Genomic DNA, 21,003 nt, shown 5'->3' with positions numbered 1-21,003 from the left:
TATTAAACACGAAAAGTATGATTTGAACATTTGCATATTGAAAATATTATTATTAGTAAGGTCTGCACACCTTTCACCCGTACCCCTGTTTGAATCCCCTGGCGCGTCGTACCAGAGCCTTGTACGCGGATGGATTTTACCCCTCCCAAGTTTAAAACTGAGATAGTCTTTTCTCACGTTCTTGATGTGCCCGAATAGACTGTGCAAGTCTCGCGCGCACCGGAGCGAGAAAACACGACAACTGAAGAACTTTATTTTTTTAGGAGTCAAATCTTTGCTATAATTTTTTCTTAATGCCGAATCTGAACAACAAAAATACCCATTAGAGCTTGTTTAAATTAGTTTTAGCTTTTTAAACAAATACACAATTATCGGTTAAAGTCTATGTATAGACAAAAGTAAAACTCTGGGACAAGGATGTTTGTTTGATCTTAAATGTTTTGAAACCCCTTTTGTAAATCTACGCCCGAATGTGAAACTACTGAAAGCTGGTTTATACGCGGACGCACGATGGTCGCAAGGGCGTTAGATAAACGCGTGACGCATTTTAAAGAGGAAGCCGACGCCTAAGCGACCAATGAAAAGGCTTTCCACCCCGCGCGGCCAAAACAAGCGTCTGCGTAAGTTTCGTGATCGGAGATGGGCACAAATTCTTAATTTTTTACAAGTAACCTGACCTGAGGTCAAGTTTAAATACCGGTTTTTCTTCGTTATTATGTTGACTTTATTTTTACTTTTATATATGTTGTTAATTAGTATTACATTTTTAACAACATATGTCACTTTTATGATCATAAACTATATTAAACTAAAATAATGGACGAAACAAAATCTCCCCAACGTAAAACTCCATAAGGTTGGGACCACAATGGTCCCGGAAGTTCAAATCTGCGCGAGACTTGCACAGTCTATTGTCCGCATTGTTTGCCCCGACCGCTGGGAGGATTGTTGCCACCGCTCCGCCGGGGTAGGCCTATAAGCTCAAGTGATACTTGGCAGGTCCTCCTGAAACAACCACTAGGGATATCTCTTACAAGTAGATCAAAGCCTATGCTTGGTTTAACTTCTACTTAATTTAAATTTTCTAATAAATGAACTTAAAATGGCGATAATAAGAACTTCTGTCATCTTTGCCATTTTCTCATATGTTGGCTGTATGTTTAGGCGCGCCTATGCCTGCCTTCTGAGTTTTGTTTTTGTGTCTCCCATGTGTCTCTAAATTGAGGATTGAAGTCAACTGTTTTTCGTGGATTTGGTAATTTCAATCGCATTTAGTTTCCCCCCTGCAAAGTTTGCTTGCAGTAAAATTGAAGCAATGTTGTTGTGTTGGAAAATAAAATTAACCACTATTTCGCTTTAAAATAATTATTGGGTGTGGCTTTTTCATACGTCGCAGAAAACTTTTGTGTTCTATAGAGGGCTCACTATACAATTTGTGGACTCTGAATTCACGTCTCTTGAGGGCGCTCGTAAGACACTCTTAATTGAGGGCAACGGGACGTAAACACATGCATCGGGCAATGGTTCTCTAACCTAGAGTCTTATGATTAAACCACAACAAAAGAAGAGAAACGTAAACATAACAACCACAAATAGTAGCAGAGTACTAAGTCATGTAAGTGTTGGCAGCTTTCTTCATCAATCAATCTGTCGATAGGGCTAACCATTATTTTATTTGTTTATGATTGATCATGTATCGTAGCGTATGTTCAAGTTCAATGTAATGTTGATTGTACCATGGAGGTGTACTGATTCACTGGACACATCAGATATTACACTACAGTTTATCATACAGTATAGTTGCGATAACGTAACCCTCCTGCCGACGGCGGAGCCGGAGGGTTACGAGTCACTTCAATCGAAAAACGGCGAAATGGTCAAACACGTACAATTTCAACAGCTAGTCAACAGATTTCCTCAATTTTTTCCCCTTTCGAAAATAATGACTTAAATTCTAAGAACACGACCTTAATCCTCAATATCTAATGAATAACATTCAACACACTATTGAGAAAGTATTTTGAACTAAAGTACAAAAACTTACGAGATCCCGGAGCGAAACAGTGCCAGGTTCTATTTTGAACCTATCGCTTCGCCATTATGTGACTTCCAGATGTTCATTGCTGTTAGAATAAACCATTCTGTAAAAGGGGTGTTATAAGGCAGCGTGGCAGTGCGTGTGCGCTGTCCGTTTACTATGCCCGCTGTTCACTCACTTAAAGCACTGCCGCACTGCAGCACCCCTTGTAACACCCCTTTTACAGAATGGTTTAGTCAAACTCGGCTGCGGCTCGGTCGGCTGGTACCTGCGGTTGGGTTCAGCGCTTGGGGCTGCGCATGGTAACCAGCGACAGGTTCAAAAATAGAACCTGGGAAATTTGTGACTGTTTCGCTCCCGGAATCTGGTAAGTTTTTGTCCTTTTTTTTCAAAATATTTTCTCAATTGTGTTTTTGAATCTTATTCATTAGACATTGAGGATTACGTTCGTGTTCGTAGAATTTGTGTCATTATTTTTTAAAGTGGTAAAAAATGAGCAAATCTGTTGACTAAAGTATTTCGCCGTTTTTCGATTGAAGCGACTCGTAACCCTCCGGCTACGCCGTCGGCAGGAGGGTTATTTATCGCAACTACATACAGTAGAGCATCATATAAAAAAAAGAGTAATATTAGTATGCATGATGGGCATGATTTTACCGATTTGATCCGGAAAGTTACTTTTAAGTTTTAGATTTTTAAAAGTACTGTAGTGTTAGAAACTTATAGTTATACTTATAGTTTCTAGAAGTAGATTTTATAACTACATGTATATAAGTAGCTAGTTGGGTTTGAATTGATTAATATGGGGGGGGTGTTACTGTTATTTATTACAAAACAATTTCTAATTTAACCAATCAATGGTTAACTGCGCACGAACTATCCCTCATATTGACATAATCATGGTTATAACTTACTGAAACTTGTAAGTTAATTCAAAACAAAAAATAAGTTATCTGGTCAGGCTCCCTATCCTATCAATAGGTCCAGGGCTAGGAGTACGGCAGTCCTACTTTACTTAACTGACAACTTGTTGACAACAAACAAGAACTACTAACTCATTAAATTTCACTAAAAAAGGCTTCATTACCACCTGCTGCTTCTCTACACATAAAGTAATGCAATGTGATTAAATTATAGACAGAGCAAGATGGCTGACGCAGACAAGACGGACAATGTGCATGAGGAAAGTTTTATGCTGTACAAGAAGCTGCCATCACATATGATTAAAGATAAGATGCTACTTCAGGTAAGTGATATTTTTAAGTAAGTTTGCCTATTTATTTATATTTTTGTTTCATTTGATTACACATCCAATAGCACAATTATCTCATAGGACACTATACTTACAGGATAAAAGAAACAAGGAAAACATTTCAGTTTTGGATGAGGGAGGGAAAACCCCACACATTCAGTGGGGACTGAAAACCCAATCCGCACGCAAGGCTCCGTTCTGAGGTGGTATTCGAACTGGCGTCCACAGAGGTGAAAGGCAGGGAAAGAAACCACGGAGCTAACCTGATCCCCAAAGTTGAAATTGAAAGCTTAATAGTAAGCTTAGCAAATTAGATGGCTTAATTGTTTCAAAATTCCTCCAACTTTCAAGAAACACTGATGTTGTTTTTGACAGATTTAACAAATGTTAAAGAATGCTTGAAGGAGAAAATCGTTTTGCATCTGAAAGAAAAGGTTTTTTGTGTGAGATACAGTCTCAAAACAGAGCACCAGACTCAAGCTCTGCTGTATCTGATCAGCAGAGTGTAGGTTCGAGTCCCAGTCATGAGTCATGACACTTAAAGGCAGTGGACACTATTAGTAATTACTCAAAATAATTATTAGAATAAAACCTTTCTTGGTGAAGAGTAATTGGGAGAGGTTGATGGTGTAAAACATTGTGAGAAACGGCTCCCTCTGAAGTGCCATAGTTTTCGAGAGAGAAGTAATTTTCCACGAATTTGATTTCAAGACCTCAGATTTAGAACTTGAGGTCTCGAAATCAACCATCTAAACGCACACAACTTCGTGTGACAAGGGTGTTTTTTTCTTTCATTATTATCTCGCAAGTTCGATGACCAACTGAGCTCAAATTTTCACAGGTTTGTTATTTTATGCATAAATGTTGAGATACACCAATTGTGGGGACTAGTCTTTGACAATTACCAATAGTGTCCACTGCCTTTAACCGTTGCTTTGTTCTTTCAGATGGGAAGTAAAGCTTCTGTGGATTGTTATGAAAACTATCAATGCATGTAAAAGACCAAAAAACACAGTTAACACACTTGTCGCAAAGAGAAGGGGTTTGCCCTGGTGTGTCTGGCAGTGCGACTATTTCCAATCATGAAGGCTGCACTAGAAAGGAAGAAGATGAACAAGGGGCATGTACACGCCTCCACACTTTGATTATTTGACCTCAATGAAAGCCTGTGCAAGAGGATTTCTTATAATGTGTCTTAAATTTCAAGTTGTATGTTTACATATATTTTTCATGCATTTTTAACTCTCTCATCCACACTTTGATTGTTTGACCTCAATGAAAGCCTGTGCAAGAGGATTTCTTATAATGTGTCTTAAATTTCAAGTTGTATGTTCACATATATTTTTCACGCATTTTTAACTCTCTCATCCCAACATAGGTCCCAAAGGATTCTAAAGATTTTGTGAACAGCTTCTTAAAAGCTGCCGCTCCCAAGGGTCGTTCGGAAGAAATAGAGAAATTCTCCTCTCGCAAGGAGATGATAATGGACGCCCTGAAGAAGAAGAAGCGCAGTAAACGGAAACGGAGTAAGAAAGCACTGAGCACCAAACAGAAGAAGCAACTCAACTTGAACGATATACCACCAGAACAACAAAAGTATGAACATAGCTTGCAAGAGACTGAGACTTCAATTTTAGTTTTAATTGTAATGAAACTCTTTCCTGTGGCGACCAGTCGCTAGGGACCATTGTAAAAAAGAGCTGAGAAATGAAGGAAAAAAAGGTTGCTCATCCACTTTTTCAGAATAGGGAACAGCACTCTTGACAGTGCTATTATCATGACCTGTTTTTTCTTCTTCTTTTTTTTGGGGGGGGGGGGCTCATCATTTACAAAAAATCAGAAAACAATTTATGTGTCCATATGATCAATTTATCATTGGAACAAATGGGGCAGTGGACACTATTGGTTATTACTAAAATAATTATTAGCATAAAACCTTACTTGATAACGAGTAATGTGGAGAGGTTGGTAGTATAAAACATTGTGAGAACAGCTCCTTCTGAAGCTACGTAGTTTTCGAGAAAGAAGTAATTTTCCACAAATTTGATTTCGATACCTCAAGTTTAGAATTTGAGGTCTCGAAATCAAGCATCTGAAAGCACACAACTTTGTGTGAAAAGGCTGTTTTTCTTTCATTATTATCTCGCAACTTTGACGACCAATTGAGCTCAATTTTTCACAGGTTTGTTATTTTATGCATACGTTGAGATGCACAAAGTGAGAAGACTGGTCTTTGACAATTACCAATAGTGTCCTCTGCCTTTAAAGGATTAAGTAAATTTTAAAATGTGAGAAAATTTATTAGAAATCGTAGCTCTTCAGCTGTTGGGGTTTTATGTGAAAGAAGAGATTATTTCAAGCCATGCAGGGTTTCATTTAGTTGCTAGACTTGCTTACAATTACTTTTTCACAATACTGCAGCTGGTCAAAAATAACCCTCCATGTGGCAAATTAATATGATTATGATTTTCAAGTGAGCAATATTATTTTATGTTCAGTGTCAAGTGTTAAAAATAACCAAACGACCTGTGGGAAACTTTTATGATTATGATTTTCAAGTAAGCAATATTATTTAATGTTCAGTACAGTGTTAAGAGCTTTGTGTGAAATGCAATCTACAGATTTATGTGCGAGTACTCTACTAACTGACCATCTAGTCTTAAAGACTCTGGACACTATTGGTAATTGTCAAAGACCAGTCTTCACAGTTGGTGTATCTCAACATATGCATAAAACAACAAACCTGTGAAAATTTGAGCTCAATTGGTCTTCGAAGTTGTGAGATATTAATGAAAGAATAAAAACACCCTTGTCGCACAAAGTTGTGTGCTTTCAGATGCTTGATTTTTAGACCTCATTTCTAAATCTGATCTCGAAATCAAATTCGTGGAAAATTAATTCTTTCTCGAAAACTACGTCACTTCAGAGGGAGCCGTTTCTCACAATGTTTTTTACTATCAACCTCTCCCCATTACTCGTAATCAAGAAAGGATTTATGATAATAATTATTTTGAGTAACTACCAATAGTGTCCACTGCCTTTAAGTTGGTAGTCTTCCTATTCTGTCACCATCTCAAGGGGGCACCAGAGTGAGGTTATGCAAACTGACATTCCTGTGTAATCACAGTTATCTGTTCTTGTATTTGATGAACAGGTATCAGATGTACGAGCCATTACACCAGCTGTGGTTGGATTACATGAGAGATAGTCTGCAACTCAACAGAGAAACGTAAACATTTGTTTTATTTGTCAACTGTTGAAAGCCTGTATTGAATCCTAAAGAAAAGTTGTTTACCTTTTGGAAGAAACATAATTATACTGTTCTCTTGGAAGAATTTCTCTAAGCAGATGTTTCCTATTCCATTGTTTCTCACATTACATTGGCATAACAGACATTGACACCAGTCCCCTGGTAATGAAAAACAGAGTTTTCAGCCTGTAGTCTGTTTTTAACCCTCCTACTCTGTGACCATTCAATATCCATCCATTGAGGTTTTGAAAGGTAGAGGAACTACATGTATGATATCAGCAAGCCTGCAATATGATATTGTGTGGTGAATACATATACATCTACATGGAATACATCCTATACAGTCGACTTTCGTACTGTCGGACCATTCAATATTATCTACTGTGGTTTTGAATGACAGATGCGTTATATCATGGGGTGAATACATCTAGACAGTCGACCCTCCCACTGTCTGACCATTCATTATCATTCACTGTGGTTTTGATTACAGATACATTATGCAAGTCTACATTATGATATCATGTTGTGAATGCAAATACACCGTCCCAGTGTGCATATCCACACTTAGTTCAGTGTCAATTTGGCCACCATACACAAACCATGCAGTTTACAGGTTTTTACAGGGTCGGCCAACTCAATAGACCCTTCCCATGAAATATGTAAATTGCACATAGTGCGTGCGCACTAACGTTTTGGTTGGCAAATTGGGGGAACATTGTGCTGTTTTGTACACGGGTAATGAGTGCGTCACGCAGACGCGATTGCGCGTCTGCTTAGTGCACAACTCTATGGCGTTTGCCAACCAACAGGGTCTGTAGGCATGCGTGAATGTAATTAGCATATTTCATGGGAAGGGTCCATTGAAAATGTAACCCCAAGTAGCAGGGTTAAATTGTTGAAAGTCATGTTGCACATTCTGTTGCTCACGTTGATATTTTTTTTCTTTTTCTACAGAGTAAAACCAGAACATCTTCACACTAAGTTGTTAAGATGTGATCTTCATGGCAGTATAATAACAGGTGAGTTTGTTGGATGAAATGTAACTTTGGATTATATTTGAGCCTCTGTAATGGTTGGTGTGAGTGATAAGTTCACTTTTTGGCAGTTTTTAGTTTCACTGACTATGTGTGGCATTGTGCTGTGTGTGCTGCGCTGTGTAATCATTCAAATACAGCTGCGATATGTTGGAGGATTGTTTTGTGTAAGCTTGGGCGATACCACGATATCGAATATCGCGATATTAATTTGGAAACGATTACGATATCGGATCGATTTAGTTTTAATCGAAATATCGATATAGCGCGATATATCGCGACATCGATTAAGTATCGCAATATCGCGATGTATTTCCTAGCTGAGACATCTTGCACCCCATAGGTTTGGAGTAAAACCAGAAGAATAGGTCATTAGAACACCTCTCTTATGCTATGACTGTCTCTTTTGCAATTTTCACTGGGAGTTTGAAGACTGATGATGTCAAATTTGATTAATGGCGATTACATCGAATATCGCGATATATTGTCGGCGATATATCGTGAATAACATAAATAGATATCGCCCAAGCTTAGTTTTGTGTACAATTACAGGGTTGTACAGCGTGTTAAGACCTTTATCACGATGTGGTCGTCTTGACTTATACTCCATTTCAACTCATTGTAACCAAACTGAGGCTGGACGAAATAATAGTCTGGTGCCATGCGCACTGAATGTTAGCATTCATTACTGCTATTTGAAACGGGGAACATGACCAAGATTAGTGCTGGGCGAATAGTGAAATTTTGTTATTCGGATACCGCTGGCCAACTATCCGAAATTAACCGGATATTCGAATAGTTTTTTCGCCGCTAGAGGGCGCTATTTAAAAAAGAAAATATATAAAAAATTTAATTTTTTTTTTTGCCACTAGAGGGCGCTGTTTGTTTGTGAATGAGATCTTATGGGCGGATTGATATTAGTTTAAGACAGTGTCACTCGGTTCATTCATAAAAATGACCGGATCTAATTTAAAGATGGCGACTTGCTTTTTCTTTTGATCGTGATTGACTCTACGTGAAGGAAAACTTTTGTAATCTTTGAACAAGTTACGTCAGAAATGTCATTGTTTTAACTCTTCTAGTTAAATACTTAATTTATGCTGTTTTATGCTGTCTTAATAGAAGTTTCATAAGGATTCAGACAAAACATTCATATCAGTTGTCGCCTGACGTCCGCGGATATTCGGATAGTTAAAGAATATCCGGTTACTCGGTTGTAATTACAGAATTATCCGGTTTGTAAATAAGTATTCGCGCCCTATGCGGATATCCGGTTAAGAAAAAAAAGGCATTCGCGGTTACGGATAGGAAAACCTATTCGCCATTAACCGGAAATTCGAATAATTCGCCCAGGCCTAACCAAGATGGTGACAGCGTGATAAACATTGATTGTCATGAATGACGAATTGGTTCATTGGGGCCACTATTCTTGAGTATTTTAGAAGTGGTCGTTGTGCACGCCTAGTTGTTGCAACAAGGGAGACGACTAGTTACTGAAAGACTACTCACAGAAATGAATGAATTTACTTCACAAGAATGAACACGTCTTGAGTTCTTTTTTTAATTAAGGTAAAAGTGTAGCATCCACTGGATGCAATTATCTTACCTCTTGGTCACACAGAGTATCGTTTGCGACCCAATGGTTGGTCGTGACCTGTCAGGGGGTCGCAACAGGGGATCGCGAACAACGATCACAAGTAACAAATTTTGTCAAAAGACACTTAAAGTTATCGTAACATTTCTGATTAGTCTGTCAGCAATAAAAATTCACAATCGATCTATCATCAAAACATGGTGTTTTTCCTTATGCTAACTTACTCATATATTTATATAGATAAAAACATGATGCTTCTTTAAACAATTTGAGTTACTTGACTCTGCTACATTAAATATCTTAAGTTATTGGCGTTTGGCAGATGGGTCGCGGTCGGATTCCTGAAATTTTGAAAGGTTCGGTGGCGTACATGTTTTTAGACTGCTGTCTTAGAGCTAAGAGCAACAATGGATCATGTTCAAATGTGGCAAATGAAAAGGTTCAGTTTTCTAGGTTTATACTTAACTTGCAATAGAAACCCAATGTAAAAACATCCAAATGTTAAAACAAAGTGTGTGGACTATAATAATAAAAAAAAGTACATACCCAGTTTTCAAATTATTCAAGCATTTTGGCACAATGTCAGCAGAATGGATCGTAGGGTCTTTGACGATCCGAGGAGCTGTCCTGTTGCCTGATTGGTCTATCAGTCAACCTGTAAAAGTTTGAGATCAATCGGCCATCTGGTCATGAGAGAATAGTGAAAAACCGCTTACAAATTTCGCATTGCATCGATGCCAAAATAAAAATGAATAAAACGCTCACTCCAAACGCGAAGTTAGACTATATATTTCTCATCAAATATGACATTTCAGACAGATATATTTCAAGGGATGTTTTCTACTACCATGTAAGTTTTATGTAATTCTGTGATCTTCACGATTTTTGTTTCTTACCAATTCTGTAACGTTCCTTGAAACGTCTCGCAAGTTTTGTAATGTTGCTCCTTTCCTTCTAACAACATTGGCAAATTCGGTCGTGACGCCACAAACAGGGGGGTCAGGGGTGGGTTTCATAAAGAGTTAAGGCTCGTCTTATCTCGAGGTAGACGAGTTAGGACTAGCCTTCAGTTTAACAACTCCTTAGACTAACTAATCCGAAGTTAAGATCGTCTTTCTGAAATCAACCCCAGAGCCCAATTTTATGGCGACATTTACCCCAGACAGAAAAGTTTCCGTATGGCGCCACCACTTTTTCATCCGATATGAAATATTTACCTCAATGAGATATCCCTTTTTGTAAAAATTAGTGAAAAAGTGGTGGCGCCATACAGAAAGTTATCCGAATTATGTGCTTTACAGTGCACATTAATCACAGAACTCTTTTATGAGCATCACCAAGCGGGTGGCATTGTGGTTCCTTGTGGTTTCCCCTGTAGGTGACTTTTGGTTTGACAGGGATTCGGAGCCGCCACTAGACCTTGAATCTGATGCACAAGAACTTTAGCCACGGACGTGCATGCCACACTTTTGATGGCATTTGCACTGTTCGAAATTTAAATTTAAGCCATTATACATTTTCAGAACAGAAAAAAAAATAAAAGTTCACAGATTTACAAATAACTTACAGGGTTTACAGAAGGTAATGGTGAAAGACTTCTCTTGAAATATTATTCCATGAAATGCTTTACTTTTTGAGAAAACATTGAAACAATTATCAATTCTTGATAGCGAGAATTACGGATTTATTTTAAGCACATGTCATGACACGGCGAAACGTGCGGAAACAAGGGTGGGTTTTCCTGTCATTTACTCCCTACTCCGATGACCGATTGAGCCTAAATTTTCACAGGTTTGTTATTTTATATATAAGTTGTGATACACGAAGTGTGGGCCTTTGGACAACACTGTTTACCGAAAGTGTCCAACATGTCCAATGGCTTTAAATAAAGGGAGTTGATTTTCAAAATACCAGTCATCTACAATTATTTATTTTTTCTATAAGTATTTGTGTTTGCCTCAAAAATTTTACCATGATTGTCCAGTCTAAGGGTTTGGAAATGTAAATTAGGAAACGAGATTAGTTTCCATAAATCTATAGTTTTCAATGAAAATATCATTCAACTAACCTGTAAAAGTTATATGGACTTTGTTTTTCTGAAAATGAAGAAATTAAAAAATTGCTACGCAAAAATTCCATTTCTGACCCACACTTTTTGAGAGATTTGCGGGGTTTATTAAAGCCATTATACACTTTCGGTAAACAGTATTGTCCAAGTCCCACACTTCGTGTATCACAACTTATATATAAAATAACCAACCTGTGAAAATTTAGGCTGAATCGGTCATCAGAGTTGTGAGAAAATAACGGGAAAACCAACCCTTGTTTCCACACGTTTCGGCATGTCATGACATACTTTTTACAATAAATCCGTAATTCTATCGAGAATTGATAATTGTTTTTATGTTTTCTCAAAAAGTAAAGCATTTCATGGAATAATATTTCAAGAGAAGTCTTTCACCATTTCCCAAGTTATTTGTAAATCTGTGAACTTTTATATTTTTTTCTGTTCCGAAAGTGTATAATGGCTTTATAAGAACAAGTACCAAAATATCAAATTAAGAAAAACTTTCCATATCCTGCCAACACTTTTTCAGTCATTTTTTCAAAAAGGAATATCTCATTTAGGTAGTGGTGGCAGGATAAGGAAAGTTATCCAACATGTTACTTACAGTTATCTGACTAAGTGCACTTATGTGCCAAGCTCCAGACACTTCACACATGAGAACTGCTTCAGGGATTACTTAACTCAAGACTCATGATATTGTTTGGTTTTCCTCATTAATCAACTCCTTCACTGAGTTATCCACAATGCTTCTTCCAGACATTTATACATCAATGAAGGTGTGTCTCCACCATGCCACTACACACCACTGCCTCATGATCACTCAAGCATGACACTCTCTGCTACTTCTTGTTGTACGAGGGCAGGCTTTACATTTACATAGTATTTACATAATATTTGCATAAAATAGAACTCTTCTGAGAAATTACTCTCACAAATAAAATCAGTTAAGTTAGAGATCGAATTAGAAATCTTCTTTCAATAATCGGCAAGAAATGAAAATTATGTCACAGAAACCTTTTGAGCCATGACTGTTTGGTAGATTCAAGGAATAAGGTGAATTACAGAATTTATAGCTATTTAAAAAGATAAAATTAATGATAATAATTTCACTCTAAAAAATCACTGTTATTTCATAAATTTTTAATTTGCATTGAGGTTCAGTTTATATTTTATATTTTTTTAAATTCTGGCAAGTAGGCCTACTAATTGTTCAGTGCTTAATAAAAAAAATTGTATTGCTGAGAAAGATATTTGATGATTATTTGTTTTTGTTTTTATTCCTCAGTGACTAAATCAAAGTGTCCTTCCTACATCGGACAGTCAGGAATTGTTGTACAAGAAACGAGAAATTCATTCAAGATGATCACAAAGGCAGACTGTCTTAAAAGTGAGTACTAGTGCAGTGGCTATAGTTGCAAACTTTTTGCACTTTGTGATAAACAAAATGTATAGATCAGTGCCGAAGGTGCAAGATAGCTGTTTAGACATTTATTTCAATATTGGCAACAACAAACAAAGCATCAAATGCAGTTCAACCATTATACAGGCTACAGAATTGAAACATACTATAACTTGGCTAAAGATACTGCGCTATTACCAATATGCAGGAAAAATTTGAAGGATAGTGCTTTTTTTAAATGGAGAAGATGGAGAATTGAAGCTCTGTCTATCGCTGCAATATGAAATATGCATGGGTGCCATTTCAGCAAGCAAAGTGTTTTGTCCGGCGCCATTTTAGCAAGCAAAATGTTTTGTTATATCATTGATAGCAATGGACACTGTTTGCACTCATCTATTGTTGCTTGTGGCATCCAGTGGGCATTTCACACTCTCGCCTGGGTTCCCCATCTTGCGCCTTCCACACTTTATAATGTTTGGTGATACATGTAATCTATTTCTTGTACATAATTTGTATTCAGCTCAAACCAAAAGTACACAAAGTGTTGTCAATGAATTGTGTATTGTACAAAAATAATGGGTTCAACAACTTTCCAATGTGTTATTTGCATAACAAAACAAAAGGTTAATATAAAACAGGTTCAATTTTTAGGCAGATTTGGATCTAACTTTACAACACTGCAGGCTTCTGATATATCAAGACTTTTTGTGATTCATTTTTCAGATCAGGTGATCATTTTTTTGTTCTACTCTGATTGAGCTGAAATTCATTCTTTACTGAGTAACTTGGGTGTTCAGTAGCTATTGGTTGAATCTCAGCGACATCTGAGATGATCATTTTTTTTACAATTGCCCTCGAGCTGAGGTCAATTCTATACTAGGAAAATTGGGTGTGCTGAAGCTATTGGTTGAATTGACAGCGACATCTGAGATGACCATTTTTAAACATTGCTCAGATCGAGCTGAGATTAATTCCGTAGTAAGATACATCTCTTAAATGACAAGAATTACATTCAACCTAAGAAGACAGTCAGACACAGGCCAAATGAAAACTTTAAATCTTCTTCAATCAAGAAATATAACACAGGATTTTCTGAGATATTACGTCTTGAAAGTACAGGGGTTTTATGTGACCACCATCCCTTAAAGACAGTGGACACTATTGGTAATTGTCTTCACAGTTGGTGTATCTCAACATAATGCATAAAATAACAAACCTGTGAAAATTTGAGCTCAATCGGTCGTCGAAGTTGCGAGATAATAATGAAAGAAAAAACACCCTTGTCACATGAAGTTGTGTGCTTTCTGATGCTTGATTTCGAGACCTCAAATTCTAAACTTGAGGTCTCGAAATCAAATTCGATCAAAATTACTTCTTTCTCGAAAACTACGTCACTTCAGAGGGAGCTGTTTCTCACATTGTTTTTTACTATCAACCTCTCCCCATTACTCGTAATCAAGAAAGGTTTTATGATGATAATTATTTTGAGTAATTACCAATAGTGTCCACTGCCTTTAATGTTGTCATTTCTGTTCCTCTTTGTTTCAGTTATTCCCAAGGTAAGCACAGTATTCACATTGTCAGTGGATGACATTGTGGTGAACATCTACGGCACCCATCTCAGATACAGAGCCAGCGACAGAGCTAATAGGAAATTCAAATCAAAACCAACCATTGACTTATAACACTAGAGAGTGGCATCTCTGCGACCTCCATGTTGTCAGATGGCTAGGAACAAGTTCAATGGGCACCGTGGTTAACTATTTTGAATGGAACCCAGGCTCATCCATTGATTGACTACTGTGGTCGACAATTTGGAACCAGCCTCGAGACCATGGTTCCTTCTTTGGTCCCGACAGCCTGCTCCATGCTATTACAGGAGTAGCCAGTGACGATAAAGCAAAAAAGACAGAAGGCAATGGAGTGTTGAATACCATGGTACCGATAGTTGACTAGGCTTCCAAACGAGTCGTTCGAGTAAGTGCGTCACTGCGCACGTTTGTTGCTGGCAGTGGTCAATCACAGGTCGACTAATGGGCGGTTGAACTTGCTCTCGATTGTCCTTTGTCCTAAAAGGCATGTTTCCAACTGCCAACAGGAGCCCTGTCTGGAAAGCCTGCCAAGCCAGACAGTCTCTTTGCTAGCATTGGTTCCATCTCATTATCCCTCGCGCAAGGTCTGTTGTTGACAAAAGTTCGACTAAGGTAGCCCAAGTTCCGTCTAGTTGAAGATAGTTGGACTACACTAGTCAACTAATTGAAACCGTCCTATACTGGGCATGGTGGCATTACTGGTTATCAACAGCCGTTTTCTAACAGTGCAGGGTGGACCAGTTATAAAATGGGTGGACCAGTTATGAAATGATAAGGTACGCTGAGCTGCGGGTCATGTTGTCATGACATGACTAGAGTTGTCCGCACTTCAACTATGTCACTAAACAACAGACCCACTTGATAACCTTTGGTCCTTGAGCGAACTTGACTCCTGTACGTAGACATCTTCTGCTTATGGATCGACCCTTAGCACACTTTCCATACTATTGGAAGCCACTGTTAACCATCAGCAAATCAAAAGGCATGCAAGCTTGTTGACGGTTCTAGTAAGTAGATAAGTGCCACACAAAAAAATGAAAATCCATCGTGAAGAACAGGAACAAACCATCAAATCATCACGATCTTCTTACTGCTTTGCTTACTTAATTAAAGGGTCTGCATGTATGTACTTTTTCCTAACACAAAACACAATGTCCACAGACATACATTAAACTTACAAAGTTTGAAGATTATAGTAGACAGCTTCCCTTGAAATTTTACTTACTGAGGTGCTGTAGTTTTTTAGAAATGAGTAAAACAAATAAAAAAATTCTCAGTTTTAGCATGTAAAAACTTATAAACCAGTTATGCTATGGTTTTGGTATAATATCATAACTAGTTAAAGGGGTTTTACATGCTTTAATAATTTTCGTCTTGTTGAGACGAAAAATTATTTTGTGACTTGTTTGACTAATTTCTCAAAAACTACACAAGCTCGGTTTATAGTAATATTTTAAGGGAAGATTTCCACTATCATTATATTATCTTCAAACCTTATAAGTTTCATGTAAACCTGTGGACATTTTTGAAAAAGTACCTGAATCCTTTAACCATGTAATTAAGTAGGATTTGAAACTTTGCATGGTGGAAATACGATATAGAAAGGTTTGCGGTAACACCATGTAATGACTATCTCTAATGAGTTGGGGTGGTTCTGAAAAGAACCGTTGGTTTCAACACGACGTTTCTATCAGTATGCTCTGATCGTCTTCTGGAGAAAAAAAAGAAGACGACAGAGCATACTGATCGAAACGTCGAGTTGAAACCAACGGTTCTTTTCAGAACCACCCCAACTCATTAGAGATAGTCATTACATGGTGTTACCGCAAACCTTTCTATATCATATAATTTTTGCTTACCAGTTAATAGTTTTATGAAACTAAGCCTTGAAAGAATTGCTAGCACAAAGATCTCTTGAAACACAGTTTCCCGTGCTGGAGGCCCCATAACTTCCTAGGGGTTTGAGTCAAGAATCAAGATCATCATGCAATTGCAATAAAGTCCAAACAAAGCAGTTCAATTTTTTTTTCATTTTGTTCTTTTATTGCTAAAATTTGCATAGAAAACAAAGTCAATTAAAAGGTGATATTTGTAGTGAGTATTAAGAGACGGTTGTCCATGCGTGTGATTTAATACAATACTTGTTGTCGTTATAATTTTAATGCTTTTTTAACTACGAGTCTACTGATACTCTAATGCAGGGGTGTTACTTACAAACTTTTTGTAAAATACTGAAAAGGGTCGATTCATCAAGCCCCGCCCATAAATATATTGACCACTCACAGCTGCACTTGCACAACAAAGAGGTGCAACAAAATCACCAAAGTTTTGGTGCTCTGGCCTAACCCACTACCAAAGCCTTTGATTCGGACACGAACCAACCAAGTGCAATAAGAAGCTTCTATGACAATTTTGTTCCTGCATAACGTCTTTTCGTAAACTTTCTCGCTAAAATAAGCCACTTTATTTGATTTGAGATATGTCAAGGTCGAGTATTGATTATTCAAGTTGTGGTAATGCTGGGTAGAATTGCTTTTCATTAGAACTTGTCCTGCTGTTTATCTGTGGACCCCTAACATCGACAAGAGAAGGCTAGTCAAAACATTGAGAACAGTTTGTATTTCTCACTCGGTTAAGATGCAAAGTTTTCCTCCAATAGATGTTTAATTTGCATTGAGGATAAAGAATATTTTTTTGTTTTTTTACCCATACACTGATGTGTGTTAGCACTGCATACTCAGTACTTCCCCGCAAGTCCTGTAAAAAAAAATATCACAGGCATATTACTCGGTAGGGATTCGAACCCACGACCCTTGCAATTTTAGAGCAGTGTCTTACCAACTAAACTACAGAGATTGCCGGTAGCTAGAGGCAGTTAGATTCCAATGTTTTGGCAGCGGGTACCGCAATGATATAATAGATGTAAAATTTGCATCTAGATAAAGAATATATTAATTTTGGTTTTTACCAGTACACAGATGTATGTTAGCACTGTATACTCGGTACTTCCCCCAAGTCCTGTGAAATAAGATCTCATGATTTTCTTAGATATACTCCGAGTCAGTAAATAAAAAGCAAGACAAGTTCTTGTCCCAACTAGGTAGTCTCTGAGATTTTCAAAACATATCTGTAGTATATAGGATTTGAGGCATTGCATGGTGAGGTATCAATATATATTTGGTTTGCGGTAACACCATGTGTGTATCTACCTAGCCAGGTAGAGTTTGTTCTTAGAGAACTGTCTTGCTTTATTCTACTACCGCGGAGTACATGTAGATGTTTGGAGGTTTGGGAGACTTCTCAGTTCAGAAAAAAAACTGTCCTGCTTTTTTATTTTTATTTAACTATCACCCGGGTGGATAGAAAATAGGCTAGGACTACTACACTACAGCTTTAATAGGATCGTGATTAACTGTACTACCGCGGAGTCGGTTTTTAAATTGGTCTATTTGACTAGCTTGCTCTAGTTATCGTCAGGAGACTGAAGCAGTAGCCTATTTTCTATACCATCCCCCTGGGTAATAGTTTAAAAAGCATGACAGTTCTTTCTAGAACTGAGAAGAAGTGTCCCGAACCCCCGAATATCTACTCTGCGGCAGTAGAATAAAGCAAGACAGTTCTCTAAAGAACAAACTCTACCTGGCAAGTAGATACACACATGGTGTTACCGCAAACCAAATTATACATCTGTGGTAGTAGATAAAAAGCAAGACTAGAGCTTACCTGAACTAATCTCCTGGTTTCTACTCCACAACAGTGACTATCCTGCTGTAATCATTGTAAGCAGACAGTAGATAAACAGCAGGAAAATGTTCTTATATAAGAACAATTCTACACAGCAAAGTTGATAATGTCAAGAAATTGTGTTACTGCATACTGAATATATACAGCTACTAGTAATGAAGTGAAAGTTTAAATGCATTGACAAATCAGTAGCAGGGAACCAGTTACAAGCAAAACATGTTGCATTCTGACTGGTAACCTGTTTCCTACCCCCCCCCTCCCCCCAAGTCAAAAATAGATATGTTTGTGTTAATGAACTGGTTTGGGACATTGGGTGTTAATAGTTTCAGACCCTATCTAAAAATTAAAAAAATTGTACTTTGCAAAACACTGACAACCTCCTTACTACTTGTTTTTAATAATTTGTTTTTCTCTAATATATAATTTATTTACATATGTATACTATTGTGTACCAACGCCAACATTTGTGCATTCTATATATTTTACATATTTTCAATGTTACAAGTTTTGCAATTTTGTTCCTTACTTGAGGACTGTGTATTTAGAGAGAGTCATTTGCTTAATTTCTGCTCTGTGTCACAAGATTTCTAGTAGCTACACTTCTGCCAACTATTGTGTGGCAGCGAGTAAGCAACACACATTGTTTTAAAGCAAAATGGCTGACAAATTGTGTGGTTCATTTGTATTGGTATGTGGTGTCATAACCTGAATTTTAATTTATACAAGAAGAGCTTTGTGTAAATACTCTGGCACCATTGACCTTAAAGACAGTGGACAATATTGGTAATTGTCAAAGACCATGCAGTCTTCTCACTTGGTGTATCTCATTATACGTAAAATAACCAACCTGTGAAAATTTGAGCTCAATTGGTCATCTAAGTTGCGAGATAATAATGAAAGAAAAAACACCCTTGTCACACGAAGTTGTGTGCTTTCAGATGCTTGATTTTGAGACCTCAAATTCTAAACTTGAGGTCTCGAAATCAAATTTGTGGAAAATTACTTCTTTCTCGAAAACTACGTCACTTCAGAGGGACCCGTTTTATACTACATGTACCAACCACTCCCCATTACTCGTTACCAAGTAAGGTTTTATGCTAATAATTATTTTGAGTAATTACCAATAGTGTCCACTGCCTTTAAAGATGTAAGGTTTGTTAGAACTGCAAGGGCCATACAATTTTGTTGCAACTTTTAAGTAATGAGTGAACATTAGAAATACTCCGAGCTTGGCAATAAACATACACATGTTCTTCACTGGAATGACCAAAGGCAATTTTGCTGTAAAGTTTAACAGGAGTAAAGAATATGGGATATCCAGTTTAGAAGAAAAAAATACTCATTTACAAACTTTTGGTATGTGATTATTACTAAAGGCAATCAAGGTGGACAGAAAGACTTATTTGTCCTTACTTTGTTTTCTTAAGGTATTTCTACTTTCTTTTTTTTTCACACTCGTTGCTCTTAACCATTTTTGCTCATAACACTGAACTAGATATATTTTAACCAAATCTCATCACTTTTGAATCGTGAATAGACACCTGATATCAGCCTTCAAACTACCATATAACAGCCCCAATCATTGGACATGTACCTTCAACCCACCCTTGCCTTCCTGTGGTCTTTTTCAAGTCTGAGCTTAAGCTGAATCCCGGGCCCCGTTTGATGTTGGCAACAATGTTCAAACTGTCACTGATCACTGCTACTAAATTTATGACGGAGCCGAAGGAATTTTTTTTTTTTCGAGTAGTAAAGAATTGCCATCCTCAAGAATTTTCCTGATTTTTTTAAAAATAGGGTTCCCTTTTTCTTTTTCTTTTTTAATCGATTTAGAAGAAAACAATCTTCATGGAAAAGCACTTTGACTGTGGCAATTTTTGTGGGTGTACAGGAAAAGAAAATGAGCCAAAGCCAAGATTCGGAAAAGGCTACGACAATCATTGTTGGGTTTCCTGTGTCACCTGTACAATCACAGCACAGGTTGTCAAGACAAGAATGGGGCCAGTTTATTTCTCATACCAGAACACATTTTGAGTGAAATGTAATTGCACCAATGAAGTAATAAACCATTAATATTGATCCAATCAGTGTTGTACTTTAATCTGAAACGGAAGACAAACATGCATGGCAAGAAAGGATAACTGTACAACCATTTCTGCTTTTAAAAAAATTAACAAAATTATTTTAACTTCAGTGAACTTACACTGATATTGTCTCAAGTTTTAGTCAATGATTTAATAATAATAATGTTATTTTATATATAAGTTGTGCTACACGAAATGTGGGCCTTGGACAATACTGTTTACCGAAAGTGTCCAATGGCTTTAAATGCCGAAAAACGCTTGCAGTAATTTTCTCATTATCAATATCTTACCTTAACGCATATGGTATGTAATGATGATATTTGGTATCTGTAAAGCTTGAAATATGTTCTTAAATATTAAATTACTTTATAAAATTGGCAAAAGCATGCATTAAAACTATGATATTTTTGGTTGTCTCCAAGGAAAAGGTGTGGATAGAATTAAGTGATGAAATAATGAGTGTATTATGTACTTGAAAAGAGGTAAATCTGTACATGATGTTGTGACATATAGTCATTAGTGTGGCCCGTAGACCAAGAAGTCTGAGATTGTAGACCAACACATTGAAATCTAAATAATGACTGACCCTGATTGATTGGGGGGGGGGGGCATGGACCAATAAAATTTACTTAAAGGAACACGTTGCCTTGGATCGGACGAGTTGGTCTATAAAAAGCGTTTGTAACCGTTTTCTATAAAATGCACATGGTTGGAAAGATGTTTTATAAGTAGAATACAATGATCCACACAAGTTTGCCTCGAAACTGCATGGTTTTCCTTTTACTGTGCGAACACGGTCGGCCATTTATGGGAGTCAAAAATTTGACTCCCATAAATGGCCGACCGTGTTAGTCGACGAGGTAAAACAAAAACCACGCAATTTTGAGGCATGTTTGTGTGGATCATTGTATTCTACTTTTAAAACATCTTTCCAACCATGTGCATTTT

General features: G+C 37.2%; 1 protein-coding gene across 1 annotated transcript; it reads left to right on the top strand.

Moving 5' to 3' along the window:
* Positions 1-1,500: 1,500 nt before the first annotated feature.
* LOC139935101 (ribonuclease P protein subunit p29-like) lies at positions 1,501-20,689 on the top strand. The gene is made up of 7 exons (XM_071929563.1): positions 1,501-1,615; positions 3,176-3,284; positions 4,669-4,886; positions 6,445-6,519; positions 7,495-7,559; positions 12,522-12,623; positions 14,184-20,689. Exons 2-7 carry the CDS (start codon positions 3,186-3,188, stop codon positions 14,318-14,320), a joined length of 696 nt encoding a protein of 231 aa, XP_071785664.1. The 5' UTR covers positions 1,501-1,615; positions 3,176-3,185; the 3' UTR covers positions 14,321-20,689.
* Positions 20,690-21,003: the final 314 nt, after the last annotated feature.

The sequence above is a fragment of the Asterias amurensis genome, chromosome 3, assembly GCF_032118995.1.
Source record: "Asterias amurensis chromosome 3, ASM3211899v1".
In the NCBI taxonomy this organism is placed as follows: domain Eukaryota; kingdom Metazoa; phylum Echinodermata; class Asteroidea; order Forcipulatida; family Asteriidae; genus Asterias; species Asterias amurensis.
The sequence above is the reverse complement of the archived record's forward strand: the minus strand, read 5'-3'. Positions and strand labels throughout refer to the sequence as shown.

Excerpts from the sequence above, each read along its gene's own strand:
- LOC139935101 (XM_071929563.1), top strand. The coding sequence starts at position 3,186 with ATGGCTGACGCAGACAAGACGGACAATGTGCATGAGGAAAGTTTTATG. Across the intron at positions 4,887-6,444 it reads ATACCACCAGAACAACAAAA|GTATCAGATGTACGAGCCAT; the intron begins GTATGAACATAG and ends TTTGATGAACAG. Across the intron at positions 6,520-7,494 it reads CTGCAACTCAACAGAGAAAC|AGTAAAACCAGAACATCTTC; the intron begins GTAAACATTTGT and ends CTTTTTCTACAG.